The 15,460-nt window shown below is 46.1% G+C and overlaps 1 protein-coding gene across 2 annotated transcripts in view; it reads right to left on the bottom strand.

Moving 5' to 3' along the window:
• Positions 1–15,460, bottom strand: part of GNAO1 (G protein subunit alpha o1) — a 148,584-nt gene that overhangs the window by 15,386 nt on the left and 117,738 nt on the right. Inside the window, exons 5-7 of one of the 2 annotated variants that reach the window (XM_030512214.1) lie at positions 9,956–10,084; positions 9,011–9,140; positions 1,689–1,842 (exon numbers count right to left, since the gene is read on the bottom strand). In XM_030512214.1, coding sequence (XP_030368074.1) covers positions 1,689–1,842; positions 9,011–9,140; positions 9,956–10,084 — 413 coding nt within the window. The remainder of the gene's footprint in view (positions 1–1,688; positions 1,843–9,010; positions 9,141–9,955; positions 10,085–15,460) is intronic. The other variant, XM_030512213.1, reaches the window with a different exon arrangement.

The raw sequence follows: 15,460 nt of genomic DNA, 5'->3' as shown, positions 1-15,460 counted from the left end.
TAGTTCACTTGAAGCTGAAGTGCTCCAGAAACAAGCTATATTTGTTTTCCTTTGTGTAGTCAGCTGAGAGCTTAGCTACATGTGTATGAGGGTCTCTCTCCCCCACTGAACTCCTCTCTTGGGCTGGGATAGCTTGGGAAGGAAAAGTTACATCTAAACCAACATTTCTTCTTGTTCTAGTCTCTCTGCCATCAGAGATATGTAAGAACATTATTTCAGAGTGGGGTTACTGGGAGACTTCAGTGAAGATCCACAAAACCAGGTTCACAAAATGTGATCAGGAAGGAGTGAAAGGTGCAGGTTTGCTTCATGGAGAAAAGGGAAAAAGGAAGATGGCATGATAATAATCTTCTGGTATACAGAAGCGCTGCTACAAAGAAGATGGTGATGAGCTGCTCTACAAGCCATCTAAAAGATGGCAAGCAGCAACCTAATTTGCAACCAGAAAAACTTGAGTTTGGCGTTATTGTGACCTTTCCACTCTAAAGACTGTGAAATTTCCATTACTAGATCTTTTTCGACAAACATATCAGGACTATGTTTGTTCTGTCTAGACCAAGCAGGTGAGTAGATGGCTGAAATGTGGTGGTAGTGACAAACATCCAAACCTTCTCCAGAGAGGAAGCCTGTAGATGTTCTTCTGAATTCAGATGGAGTCGTTCAGCTCCATGGCCATAGACCATTCAGCCCAAAGGAGCAGTGATGGATCGCTTTTGCCTATTCACAATGAAAAATCAAATGCTCAGAGGTAGGAAGCTCTGGTTAATAATTTGTTGGCCTGCCCAGAAGTGTGACACATTTGGTGCTCCCGGTTCACAACTCCATTTCCTGACAAAGAGATCTGCTTCCCTGTCTGTCAGCTTGATTCATCTGGATGTCTCCGATGAGCTTAAATAATTCATGACGATAAAAGTTTATTTTTATGCTGTCTCAGAATGGTAATGAGCGTTGGTGGAAGCTGGCGAGATGCAGCTGCAGCCTTTGCATGGGTGATGTATTTCCATCGTTAGCAGGTCAGATGCCAGGCACCCAACAGAAGCAAGGGCTTCTTGCACGCTGCTGTGTTGCAGAGCCTCTGTTCTGATCTCCAAGTATCTCTGAGGCCTCCTTCCCTCCAGCCAAGATTGAGGCATGGCCTGCTGTGGCTCTTCACTGCCTGCTCTATGGGCAGAGGCATTGGTGGCCAGTGCACAAGAGAATCAAGTGTCTTGTTTTCTATCTGCATTTAATTGGAAGCGTTTCTGTGTCCAGATGCTTGATGTCAGCGAGCCTGAGAGTAAAACTGTGGACCTCCTAAACTAACCTGATAAAAATGTACAGCTTGAGCTGAAGCAGCCAAGTGGTGAAACCTGCTGTCTGCATGTTGGAAGGCTGATCCTGCAGCTCCTTGGTGCCTGGCAGTAGGTTCCAGTGGCCAGGAACCACAGAGAGATCCAGAGATCAAACACACTACTTAGTGACAGTGGCCTTTTGGCAGCAAAGAACCTGGGTTTAAGTCATCCTCAAGCTTTCAGTGGACCACTAAATATGGTGGGAGTGATCCTATGGCATGTATTGAAATAACACTTGCGGTGAGGGAAATGGGAGCTCTAGCTATGCATCTTTAGGCTGTGATACATGACAGTGTCAGCCTGGATGGGAAATGATCTCTTTGCTATGCAGTCCTGTACAGCCACCTTTCTCATTACCTGTATACTCAGGAAAGCAGAGAGACAGTGGAGATTTCTTAATTTTCTCCTCAAATATGTCCTTCTTGTTTAGAAAGAGGATGATAGATGTGTCTGTGAACCATTTGTTGTTGCAGATGCTGTCAAAAAGCTTCATTGATTCATGCATGCGGTTCTGCAATAGAAAGGAGAGATCACATCAGGCCAAAGATAGCGACTCAGGGACGCTCAACATGTAGGGAAATCTAAAACAACTAAATTAAGGAGAAAAAAAACCAGAAAAGCTACAATATACATAATAACTTGATGTATACATACAGCTCAACATATACATACATAGATGCAATCCCTATAACATTTGACATACAGTTAGTAACTTAAGGGCATTTAACTATACAGAGCTGTTCTGATTTTGCATAGCATATAATTTACAGGATCCCAGCTCATAGAAATCATCATGCACCATGCATGGATGGGGAGTTATTTTTGCCCTTTGGTCAGATTTATGTGTTGGTGTAGCTCATGCAGATTTTCTACAACATTTTCATTAACTTCTTAAACTTCTTTTTTCACTGTCTCGAGTGTGTGGGTCACACAACTGGTTGGATACATTAACCAAGGACTGGTAGATCCTTGAATTAATCTGGAGTTGGAAGCAGACACCAAGGTGACATAATTTTGGAAATGACCTTGCCGTGACCTTTGCCATGTTTTGTTATTTTGTTTAGTGTTGCTGGGCTTTTTATTTTTTCCCATTTTTTCAGTTGTCTTGGAAGATGGCTCAACAGAAAGTGTCTCACCGAGAGCAAAAAAGTGAAAAAGGAAGAAGAAATAGTATAAAAGGGAAAAACGTAACAAAGGGCATCTAAGAACAACCAGACTAGAAGTCAGGCAGCTACTATGGATGTTAACTCATGCCTCTACAAGAATATCAGCTACTCGCCAGCAGAAGAGCCACACATTCAAATGCACGCAGAGCGAGAAATCAGCTTTTTGGTTATAGGTCATGCAAAAAAAGACACAGGAAACGAGAGAGAGATAAGAAGAATGAACAAAACAGACCAGTTAGAGAGTTGCAAAGTCCGCCACATGGTTTTATGGTGGTGGAAAGAGCTCACGGCAAAGTCAACCAACTGTCATGTTCCCTGTTGCTTTCAACTCTCTGTTTTTCTTTTATTTTTGTTGGTTTTTCTCAGTTCAAGAGAAGCTTCATACCTGCCAATTTGGTTGGTCTCTCAAATGCTCATTTTTTGGCCTTTGTTTGGCTAGATAAGGTCAGACGGCCGAGGAAAGGCTGTGAAGGTGCTGAGGCTGGCGATGTTGGGCGCGCGAGGCCGACGCCGGAGCGCACACGCCGGTCGCGTGGCCGTCTCTCAGCCGGGAGCCGGGGAGCGGAGAGAGCAGGCACGGTGAGGACGAAGCACACCCGAGAGTCAGGGGGTTATCAAAAGCAAGCATGGTACAGACCAGACCAGCTCCTCGGCTTTTCCCAGTGGGATCTCCTTGGGATAGCACTCCCCAAACCCACTAGTGCACATACGAGACTGGTTACAGCAACCGCCAGAGAGATGCTGAAGAGGACAGGGAGGCACGGTCCCATTGCTGGAGGGTTTTTGGGGGCGGATGGAGCGTGTTCCCCCTTCCCAGATTTAGAAATTCGGGATGCTGCAGGAGACAGCTGGTGGCTTTCACCCCTCTCCTGCTTCGTTTCATGCCCATGCTGGCAGTGTGATTGAGCCCAGTACTGTATTGATTAACACTTTCCTTTTCATTGATATACTTTAGCTGCTGCTGAATGTTTTAGTTAGATAAATGTGGCTCCATGGATGAAGGAAACATCTGATCTGACCCAGAGTGAAACATGATGTGCACTATTTGCTGTACCGTACACCACACGCTTTGCTACCAGGCTTGAAATGGCTGAGCATCTCCCCACCGACACACAGGGAAGATGTGATCATGTACAAATGGAAAAATGCAGTAACTTATTGGATCTCAGTTGCAAGATGTTGCTTATCTGGATCACCCCATGTCTGTGTGCTGGTTTTTGCTAACTCATTTTGTACTGGCTGGTGTGGGACCCCCAGAGCAATGCTGCTCTTTTTCACTTGTGGTGTCAGAATTGCAACCATGTAGGAACCTGCAAAAGTTTTGTACAGTTTTCTGGCTACCCAAAGCCTTTGGGAGGAGAGAAGAAAGTGGAGGGCAGTCAGGGGAACAGATGGCAAATACAATTAACCATTTTTTTAACCAGGGTCCCTCACAGAATGTTCTTAATCACATTTTTATCACCCTTTCTGATTTAAAATTGAAGCATGGAGGAACACATGAACACTGCTCGTGGGTTAAACCACAGCTCATGTGCAGCAGCCATCAGCCTGGAGGTCACCGTACTTACCACGCTGCACCCCACAAGCCCTGCACCAGGCTGCGCAGACCACTTCCTAACTGCTGGGAAGCATCATGGGTCACATTTGATTCCTTCTATAGGTGTTTGTAGGAGACCTCCAACAACTCAAGCAGACCCTGGCTGAGATGCAAGGATGGGGAGGCAGTCTCTACGTACCACATATAAAAGGACAGACCGCCGCTAAAGGAGGAGTGAGGAGTTAAAGCCGTCAAATAATCCCCCTTCTACCAGTAAATCCAGAGTGAGAGACCATTTTAGTCACTTAAAGCTTCCCCCGGCCCCTCTCAGGAGCACCCATGCTGCTGTGATGGGGCAGACATGCCTGCTCTGCTAGGAGGCATTGAAGATTACACTTCCCATAGTTTTATATTAAGTAATGTAAATTACTTCACTTGCTTTTAGACCCATTATGCTGCTTTTTCCTACTTTATATTGGGTCTGTCATTAAGGAAAGGGCTCTTGAAATACTGGCTTCTTAATGTCACTTCCTACTTCAAAATCAGTATTTTAAGTCCTTAGGCCTGCAAATACTTTATATCCCCAAATGAAAGCAGCCCCACCAGCTATGCTACAGAGGACTAACCACTCGCCCATACAAATTAAAAGCCCAGTTAATTTTTCCTGTGCAGGACAAGAAACTTTTCCTTGCTTATCTCTGAGTTCAGATGTCACTGCACAATCATGTTCCCATCACTGATGTGAAGGTCAGACAGCTTTCTGCTAAGCATGAAGGAGAAAGGATGCTGCGGTCAAGACTCTGCTCAGGCAGAAACACACTCATAAACTCCATGTTTTTCACCAGAGCACGGGAGGAGACTTGGTTATTTCTGCCACACACAGTTGATTCAGTTTTTTTTGTTCTTCTTGGTGATTAAATGCTAACTAACTGGCACGCGAACTATAAGGGTGCTGATGGTTATCCTAAGCACAGAAACTCCATATTCTCCCTCCTGCTTGTATTGCCTAACATGCTCAATACGCTTTTACTGGTTTTGTCACTCCTAAGGCAATTTCTAAGCACTGCAATTCAATTTTCCTTGCCCAATGACAGCAGAGAGAGTACGCTAACCAGGTCATGCAATGAAATGTGAACCAACAGAACAAGGGTCACTAGCACAGCACCTTCAACCCATCCCACGCTCAGCAATGGGGACATGAACAATACTTGCATGTCTTGGCTAGATGACCTAAATAGTTTGGATTCAGAGGCATCAACGTGCAGCATGAACATCTCCCTCTCTTGCCATGACTCCTTTGAATTTGCAAGGAAAAAACCAAAGAGGATAGTCTTGGTTTCAGTGATAGGTCCTATGCAATTATGCAATTTTTAAAATTCCATTAGGAATTCCAGTTAGAAGGAACAATGAAAATCTACCTTTGTTAATTGTCTTCTCCAGTTTTACCCATTAATATGACTGCTGTCCCTCTCTCCTCCCAGATTACAGGTCTGAGGTTTTTCCTCCTGTAAGCTCAGTTTACAAAACATAAAGATAAGTAACAAATGAGGCAAAATAGCTTTGTTATGCAAAGACATAATCCATGGAGTTGTTCAGTCAGTTAAAGCAGGATGTTCCCACTGTGTACAAATGCAGCAGAGAGTCCTGAAGCTCCTTGTGGCGGGCTTGGTAAAGCCAGATGAAGAGGCACATGTAAAACCCTGAAGACAGTGCCTTGTGCATTGGATGCGCTGGGCAGAGGGTATAATTTTGCCTTGTGAGCTGTAACTGTTGGCTGTGGCTGGCAGCAATGGGACTGATGAAGGTATTGCTTGAATTTCCCTGCAGGCTTGCTCCTCTGTCCTGTGAGACAGGCATGCAGGGAAGCAGTTTATATCTGCCAACAACAGTGCAAGTATGTGTTTGGGCAATGGGAGAGGCTGGATTCAACAGCACCAGGGGTTTCTGTGCAAAGCATGCTCTTTATGGGTCGTCACAGATGCAGAAAGTTTTTTTTACTTTATTCTGATCTGGACATGGAGAAGTACTTGCTTTCTCAACTCCCACCATGTTGCTCTTTGTGGCAGGGAATTGGAGAGAAAATACATCCCTTATAAAAGACTACTTGGCCCTAGGGTGTGATGGCTTTGTGCACAATAGCCCTTTTTTAGCTGTTGCAGGAGGATGGGTGCTCAGCCTTTTAAAACAAAGAGCACAGTAAACCACGAGAAACCTACAAGTGTGGAGCTGTGCTTTAATTTTAAGGGCAGGAACAGGTCAGGGGGCGTTTCACCCAGCCTTATTTAACCATCTCTTTGTTCAGTCTTGTTGGAAAGGGTTCACAGTGAAGCTGTTGTTCATGAGCTTCTTTCAGTGAAACAGGCTGACACTACAACTAGGCTATTCCCAATGTCCTTGTGACTGAGCTTCCCAAAGCAAGCCCTAGCCCCATATTAGGCTGACTTGATCTGAGCTGCAGTTTCACCTGCCCAAAGTGAAGTTTGACTTACAAAAGCACAAAAAGCCCCTGTGAAATCCTGTGGTTACTGTCAACAAGGAAAAGCTGTTCTCCCTATGCTTTGCAAGTGTTTTTTTTGGGTGCCTGAGATGCTCTTTCCCTCTTCATGGCTCCATGCCAGCAATGAAAGCCCTACAAGTCTCTTCATACTCAACAGAGACATCTGTGCAGCACCAACCCTTTAGTAGATTAATACAGCTGGAAGTGCCCAGATCGTAGTAAGCATCTCTATAGAAAATTAAGATGGAGGAGCAGCACCCAGCTCACTGTCTCAGCTGCCTCCTCTTTGTGTTTTCTAAGTGAGAAGCAATAAAAGCTGATTTATGTCATGAAAGCCAGCAGATGTGACGGATGCAGACAGACGGCAAATCAGCCGACTGAAGAGATGCTGCTTTTACTGCTGGTTTTTTGGAGAAGAACCATGTTAGCAGGGAGGAAGCGGAATCCTTGGGGGTTCAGCTGAGAGAAGGCCAGAGCCTGTGGGTATTCCACCTGTGCTGGGCATATAATAGGGCAGATAAGATCCAACCCCATCTTTTTTCCTGTTTGGATTGGCCTTGCTCAGGGTTGTTTATCTGGGTTAGGCAGGGGTGTCCTGCAGGCGCAGTGGTGCCAGTACTGAATCCTTTCCCCGTTCAAGGGGGAGTGTGTAAGTGAGCAGCAGCTACCTCTGCCCTCCTGCTGCTCGGCATCACTAGAAAGGCTTTGTGAAAAGGGATTGAAATAGCAAGCAGATGTCAGCGCTGTGCCAGAGCAGTGCAAGCCTGCTTTCCTGGTGCAAAAGGAAAGTTGGAGACGTATAAATCCCAGTTTTCCGCAGCAGGGCACTGCAGGGGGGAGGCCGAGCTGGCACCCTGCTTGTCACCAGGGTGGTGCTGGGTGATGGACAGTCACTGGCAGAGCTCAGCATCCCAGGAGAGATGCTGTAACCTCCATCTCAGAGGAGCTGAGTTAAGGTTGACATTTAAAAATGGCACTGGCATTCAGGTTCTTCCATCTTGTGTTCTGTGGCTTTGAATCACAGCTCTGGCACCCAAAGGTGACCTGTATTAAAGGCTGCATTTGGCTTCACCAATTGGGTGTTACAGCCCAAGTTATACCTACAGATCACCTTGCTCCCTGCTGAGATCACAGCTTGGCTCCCTGCCTCCTGGGTCTGCCTTCTCCCTATGTATTCTTCTTTATCTCCTGGGTGTGTTCCCCCTGCTCAGCCGCAGAGCTCTAGCCATTGAATTAATGGCTGGGTTTTTCAAATCATGTCTGGAGATTTCGGTTCCTTCCCAGTAAATCCTACAGGACTGAGCATATTGAGCATATCCTCGAGCATATTAGGGCCAGGGTCAGAGGGTGGTGACAACTGAGGGTTATAAATAAATGGACCTAAGAAGGTGTAGGGTACCTCAGTCAGACTGGAGGGATGTCATGATGTCAATATCAGCCTGAATTCTGGCATTGATACGACCCAAACAACCAGGTGACTTCATCAGTTTTCTACAGCTCATAAACCTGGCTCAAAGAGTTTAGAAAACACAGCCCCCTCCCAGTCTTCTTGGGACAAGCCAACTGATACCTAACAGCAATCTTTCCCTCAATTCCTTCGTCATCAACAGCTTTCTGCAAGCCTGACATCTTCAGCAGCAGGAGACTAAAGAGCCTCAGAGAGACACAGTAGGCAGGATTGGGCCCTCCATGCTGCTGCAGACTGGACACAGATAAAATCATTACCAAGTCTGAGTATGGCCTCCAATTCCTTTTTGTTAGACAAATGCAACTAGGTGCTTTCTTCAGGCATCATTAGTCCCAAAAGCAGGCATCCCCATTACACTGACTGAATGGCCAAAATACACTAATGAGTCTTCTTGCATCCTTTCTGTGTATTTAATTCACCTGTATTAATTGCACTCTAATACCAGGAAGCACACAGGTCCTTGCTAGCTTTATTTCCAGATGGCATTTTGAGCCTAATGTCACAGTGGGAAGTCATAAAAGCTCTCCTAGAGCAAATTACCTGAGGAATCAAACAGTTCCAGTCTCACTCAGGAAAATGAATTTCTGTAGCCTGAAGAAATAGGTTATATTCCTAGTCTGAGCCTGCCTTGGGCGTGCATGGCCGTCCTGCACCTCTGCACCACAGTACAACTGCTTCTTTAACATTTGTTCTAAGAGCCCACCTGTATCTCCTCTTTCTGGATACAGGGTCCTGTTAACACGCTTTGAAAACACACAGGCCAGTTAGAAAGGAGACATAAAACACTGCGACTTTACCAGTGCAAGGAAGCATTACCTGGGCATGCAGACTTGATTTTGAAGAGTGTGGAGGAGGACACATCTCCCCAGGATTTCAGAGTCAAGGGGGAGTGACTGACAAAAGCACATTACTGTAGCAGCCCAGTAAGCATTCGGTAATCTCTGAGTAGTTGCTGGCTATGCAGTATTCCATAAAGAAGTGTGGGGGCCTCCAGGACCCGATTAGACTCACCGTGGTTTCATCTTCATGGAGCACCTGGTCGTAGCCACTCAGCGCAACACAGAAAATGATCGCTGTAACATCCTCAAAGCAGTGAATCCACTTCTTGCGTTCTGACCGCTGGCCCCCAACATCGAAGAGCCTATGGCACAGGAGAGGACCATCAGTGCCTGCTCCTTCCTAGTTACAAGGAAACTTCAGCATTCTTGGAATTTCATAGAATGGTTTGGGCTGGAAAGGATATTAAGATTATCCAGTTCCAACTCCCTGCCATGGACAGGGACACCTTCCCCTAGACCACGTCCAACCTGGCCTTGAACACTGTCAGGGATGGAGCATACTGTCCCCGGAAGGCTTCAAACACAAAGCAATAAGTCTTTTACCACTGGCTTGGTTTTCTTCCTCCGAGCCTAGATCTGAGGAGGACCAGGAGAAGCAGTTACAGCAAGGGATGTGAGGATCTGTGGGAGAACCTCAGAAGTGTGCTGTGTCCCATATTGTCTGCAGATGGGGAGACTGCTTGCTCTTGAGCTTTATATGCTCTAAATACTGTTTGTGCGTGACTTTTCTGTCTTCATGTCCTTTTCTCTACTGGCTGGCATCATGAAGGTCAATACGCAGCGTTAAGCATATGTGACTGACCCACTTTAGGGAAAAGATTTGGCCAAATATTTTTACATTTATGAAGCTTGATCAGGCTTGACTGGGGGTCAATCTTATATTACACCTCCCAGCAAAGAGGTACCATTTGGGTTAGAAGAAGCTACCATGAGCTCCCATCTTAAAGACAGTGATTTTCAAGACAGGATCATATTGTTGACCCTCCAAAACACTGTGCCTTCTGCAGTGGGAGTCATCCGTGCATTAACCAGAATTTAACAACTTGTCCTTTGGGAACTATGGGGAAACTCTGTGACAAATAGATGTACCGAAAATTTACTGTGCACTTAGACTAACCTGAAGTGGAGGTTTTTGAATGTGAAGTGGGTTTCTACGATGCCAGTTGTTTTGACCCTGGTTCGGAGGATATCCTGCTCCGTGGGCTGGTAGTCTGCAGCTCCAATTCGATCTAAGCTGTCTAGGTAACTAAGAGAAAAAGTGAAAAGAAAAAGAAAACAGATAAGAATAAAGCACACATTAATCTTTGTCAATCTCAGATGAATCCTTCTGCTTCCTATTAATCTTTTTCAATCTCATTTTTCATGGCTGAATGTATTGTAATAAATCCTATTCTGGCGAAAAACAAACCCCACTAACCTACGCATAAAATCTGATAGTGAACTGAAAGCAGGAAATTAAGTGTGCATGTGTTGTGAGCCCTGATTGCAATCTGGCAAAATACACAGCTTTAATATTGCTTGCTATTTTTATTCGCTAAGGGACGAAGTTCCCAATCTGTCCATTGTGCTGGATTCTGTACACACACATGCTTTTCTGCAAGGGTTTATTCAGATAAGAGGTTGGAGCATATAGGTCTTGCTCCCAGGACAGGTTGAGTCACCTTTGGGAGATGCCTGTCTCTCTGCTAGAAAGGGAGGGAGGCTTGGTGACTTATGCCAAGGAGATGCCTTGCTTTCAGTCAGCTCAGATGACGGAGATGAATCTCTGCCTGAGTGAGTCACTGCTTCAGTCTGAAACCAGCATAGGGCTGGGACTGCGGGAGATGCAGCACTTGGACAAAACCTAAGAGCCCGATTAGATGGCAATAGTCTGGGAGTATAAATCAGGGTTTTTGGGGGGCAAGAGGGGAGATTTAGCTTTCTAAAACACTTGGATATTTTTAAAACATTTACCCTTATTCTACTCTAGGCTTAAAATCTATGAGCACCAGCAATGCCACCATAGGCTGAAACTTTGGTTAAGAAGTCCTGTCTTTCGGCATGAAATGCTTTTGTAGAGGAGCCCACAGCTGTGCACATACGACCGCAATCCATTTTTTCATACCCATTCAAGACAATTTTTCAAAACAACTCAGCCCAACTAAATATAATTTATAAAGAAAAGAGGAATTTGGATTACAGTTTAATATGAATTATAAACACAAATAAAAAATAAAACTGCATCACACAATAAAGTCTTTCTTGCCACCATCAAGCTGCATGCAGACACTCCAGTTCCTCTTAGAGGGGGTTTGATGTGCATTATAGGGCTTAAATGCCTACCTCTAGCTCCAGGAGCATCAATCTAATGCACATGAGATGCTTTCAATATACTGTGAACATAATAAAGCAGGTCTGTGCATGAGCAGTTGTCTTGCCCGTTGATCTCTGTGCTCCTGGCAGTGTGAATGTTCTCAAAAGGGATAGCAGGACAGGAGGTGACATGCCAAGGCTTTTAACACTCTGTGTTAACAACTCATCTAGTCCTGTTGAGCTACCCAATCACTCTGACATGGTCATGAGCACACTTTGCCCTGTGTCTTGCCAAAGCTTGGCCTGAAGGTGATGCCCTGTCCTTCCGCTGGAGATGCTTTCCCTGGTGCATCAGAAAGCAGGAAAAAACTTCCCATTTGTGTCCTGGAGGGAGCGCTCTGAGCCACGGCTCTGGAGCTGGATGCCTGGTATGCTGGGGCTGTGCACTCTGCTACCCGAGAAAACTCACTGCCACTGGCTTTCAGGCCTACCCAACCAAAGTCCATGCTAACGCGAAAAACATACCTCGCCCTGCTCCCATCACGTATTTTAGCTACCCATCATATTTATCATTCATTATTGCTAAAGAATTGCAAGAATCACATCACCCAGAGAAAAATATTTAAGCTAAACAGGCTTATTTTTGTTTCAAGCAGTTAAAGCTATTGCGGTTTTGTGACAGATGCTCCCTTAATAGCCTTATGATGGGTCCTGGATGGATGAATGGGGCTTCATTTGAAATCAGATCCTCTGCAGTGACGGCTGAAGCCATGATCACTCATCTATTCACAACTGATGTCAACTCTTGTTATTTAAGAGACAGCTGCATTTCTTCACATGTCCCTGCAGACCAAGGCAGCTCCGCAGTGCTGTTATTCAGTGACCCAGGCTCTCCTCTGTCCTCAGGAACAAAGTACTTCAAGGTGATGGTAAAAAGTGGAGGTGTAAGAGAGGGAGGGATTTTCTTTTCCTCTTGGAGTTCTTGGCAGTACCCTGAAGACCTTTATCACTTTCTCCATCTTCATTTTCTGTAATTTTCCATCATTCAGCTCTCTTCAATTTAAAGTTCCCTATCAATTATCCTTGCCTTTGAGATCCACCTTTAATGCTGGGAGTGCAGCAAATGAAAAAATCAACTGCAAACTGGCCAAAGGATTTGGCACCACAGCAGCATAGTGATGGGGGAGCTCCCTACTGGAATTGCTGCCTTCAACCAGTGATGATTTGCTTCTGAACAGCAACATCCTTTGAACTCCAAATCCTGGGGTTCAAGGGATGGTACTGGGATGTCAGGGGGTTCTCACTCTCATGGCATGCACAGCCTATATCTCTTCCACGTGGTGCTCCTCTGGGCTGCCTAACAACAAATTAGCTCCAGATTAGCTGCATACAACCTGGCTCTGAGGTTTGGAAAGCCTCACCTCCCTTCACATCCTTGCCCAGGGAGGTGATGCTACTGCAGGTGCCTGGGTCCACCTGATTTACTCTGGGGGATTGGAGGTTTGGGGAAGATGATGCAGCCTGCCAGCCTCTCGAGGGGACAAGGATGATAGCAATAGAGGGAGGATGGCTGAACAGCATCCATCCCATCCACCCTCTCCTCCCTGACAGCACCCAGCTTCCAGTCTCAGTTGGGATATCTCCATAGAAACCTTGGCTAGGAGGCCTCTAACATCTGTCTGGATAAAGGCACTACTTCCCAGTGCTTAGGGACAGAGGAGTACTCATATCCCCAATACTCAGCCTGTCTGGGCTTCAGGTGACCTGAGCTCTGCAAGTCCGATGCCTCAGAGTCACTCCCGTGCCAACGCATCCAGCCGAGCTCCAATACCTTTTCTGTTAACTCCCTTTTTTATCTCTTTCCTGATGTCTAGTCTTCTCCATCGTTCTCCATGTGTTTCTCAATGACTTAGATTCTTTCAGTTGCCTGGGTCTGCTTTTTGCCTGTTCATGGTGGTCTCGATGAGGGTCAACCATCCATTTCTGTGAAGGTATACTACATTTTCAGTGCTGGTTTTGAGGCTGCATTCCAAAACTGTTTACTTTACTTTACTCCTCTGGCTCCTCTCCCTGGAATTTCTACTATCTGGGACTGCAGCAGATATTTTTATCTCCTGGAGTTCGCTGTGCTGAGTGGGACCCCATCAGTGCATGCACCCCATGAAGTTCAACTGGAGGAGTGTGCGATGGCATGGCTGCCACGCTAACATCCAGCTGAGGGAATGAGAAGCTCTGTCAGGCTGCTGTTTGGATGCTAAGCTGATTTTAGCTGCTTATTCTACTAGGTTCCTGCTGGAGGTATCTCATAGGCCTCATCAGAGCGCTGATGCTCCCTGTCCATGCTGCTTGGACGGACCCACTGGTCTGCTGGGTGTAAACTTGAGCTGGTGGAGGATCGGGTGCTCCCTCTTTGGGAACAAGGAAACCCAAGCGTGGGCCAATTGCTACATGTGGCACTGGATGACAGCATTCCCTCTGAACCACAAATCTCATGGCCAAATTGTTGCTGGAGATAATTAGCTGTCGCAGCCAACAGGCTCCGCAACACATAATCCCCTCAGAAAGTGGCATGTGTTTAACCAGCAGAAATAAGAGCACTTTGGAGGACATGGAGCAAGCACTCAGCTCTGCCCCTGACATATCATCTTCATTGCACAGTGCTGGCATCAGAGCTCCTTCCACTTCCCAGCTCCAGGGTTTGCCCACTGGAATGGAGGCATATCTGAAACGACACATCAGCTCTTATTTACAGCCTGCCTTGCTCAGGACTTGCAGGGGTTAAGAAGAAAGGCTAGAAGAGGTTTTTGAGTACATGAGTAACCCTCTAGCATTTATACTCCTGAGCCAGCAGCTCCTTTACTGCTTATGTCTTTTATCTTACATGCTTTGTGTTGAAGCAGATTGCAAGTTTCTGAGTCACTCAGTTTATCAGGCTCAGGGAGGTGCAGCTCAACTACATTATGCTGCTAAAAGCAAAAATGCACGAGAAATGGTATTTCCTAAAACCAGGGAGAGGATCCCATCAAACTGAGGCCATGAAAGGGAGATGCTCTGTAAAGACTAGCTGGTACCGAGAATCTTCACACAGCAATATCGAAAATAGGGAGTAAATGTAGTTTCTTATGCCTTCATTTGCTGTTTCCAGCAGAATATGGTAGCAGCACTGTTGATGCCAGAGACACTGCATGGAGAAAGGGCTGCTGTCTGAGTTACCCCATGGGAACAGACTGGCAGCAGCAGCCTACGTGCAGTGCGTGGGGGGGGACCTCTTCCCAGGCACTCTGCTACCACGGGAACCTTCTCCCAGGATTGTACTGCCAATGCCAAAGGCTCTGCTGGCTGCTTTCTTGGATGAAGAATGGTAGCTGAGGCTACAGGCTGTCATCAAAGCTGGATACCTGTGGCAAAATTCTCACAGATGCACATTCACGTCTGTTGAGGTTAATGGCAATCAAATGGTTAAATAACGGTTGGGTTTTTTCTTGCCTCAGAGGTGACACCTTGTCAGTGTTTTTGCAGGCAGAATCCAGCTTGCACTGCACAAGCCTGAGGTGCTCACATCCTCAGAGCTCCACAAGCTGCGGTGCAGCAGCAGCCACAGCCTGGGACTTGGTCTGAGGCAGGCAGCTGAGTGGGAACTTCAGGAGAGCAACCCTGGAGACAGCAGCATCTTCCCAGCTGCCCCTCTATCCTTCCAGTCCTGCCCTCTGTCCACGTCTCCTCTGCGAAAGAAAGGCCATGCGTGGGATACTCCAGCCTCGTTCTGTTGCCTTGGTTGCATTCGATTGAAAGAGCAGATCCACATTCACCAACAAATGCAGTTGAGTCACCGCTGGGTTATTTTTTAATTCATATAAGAGGTTCTCAAGGGTCAGCTCCAACATAGCGTCCTGGCAAATGATTAGTTTTTAATCAAGATTGTCATGAGCAGGATCACCTCATCTAACTCCAGATGTTTATGTAAATATGTCTCCTTCCTAGCTCATGGATGGAAGGCTATCTGCATCCGAGCTTAGCTTGTACTTTAGCTTCTTTCTTCCTTTCACCAATGATCACACAGCTCAATGTATATTTAGCATTAAAACCATTTACTATTTAGTGACTGTAGAGTAAGCATTCAGAGGATAAGCATGAACTTAGGGAGTGGCAGTAGTGACTCCACAACAGCATAGTAAACTCTCATAGTATCTTCTACCAGAAGAGAGAAACCATATAGGCACTGCTTCTCAAAGGTGTGCTACAACTTGGTATGGCTATGAGGGCACCCCACGCTGAGCAAACACCCAGAGGACAAGGCACCACAGCGTTTTCCTGCAGATGCCATGCCCAG

The sequence above is a fragment of the Strigops habroptila genome, chromosome Z (assembly GCF_004027225.2).
Source record: "Strigops habroptila isolate Jane chromosome Z, bStrHab1.2.pri, whole genome shotgun sequence".
Lineage (NCBI taxonomy): Eukaryota > Metazoa > Chordata > Aves > Psittaciformes > Psittacidae > Strigops > Strigops habroptila.
Note: the sequence above shows the minus strand (reverse complement) of the source record. Positions and strands in the feature narration are given on the sequence as shown.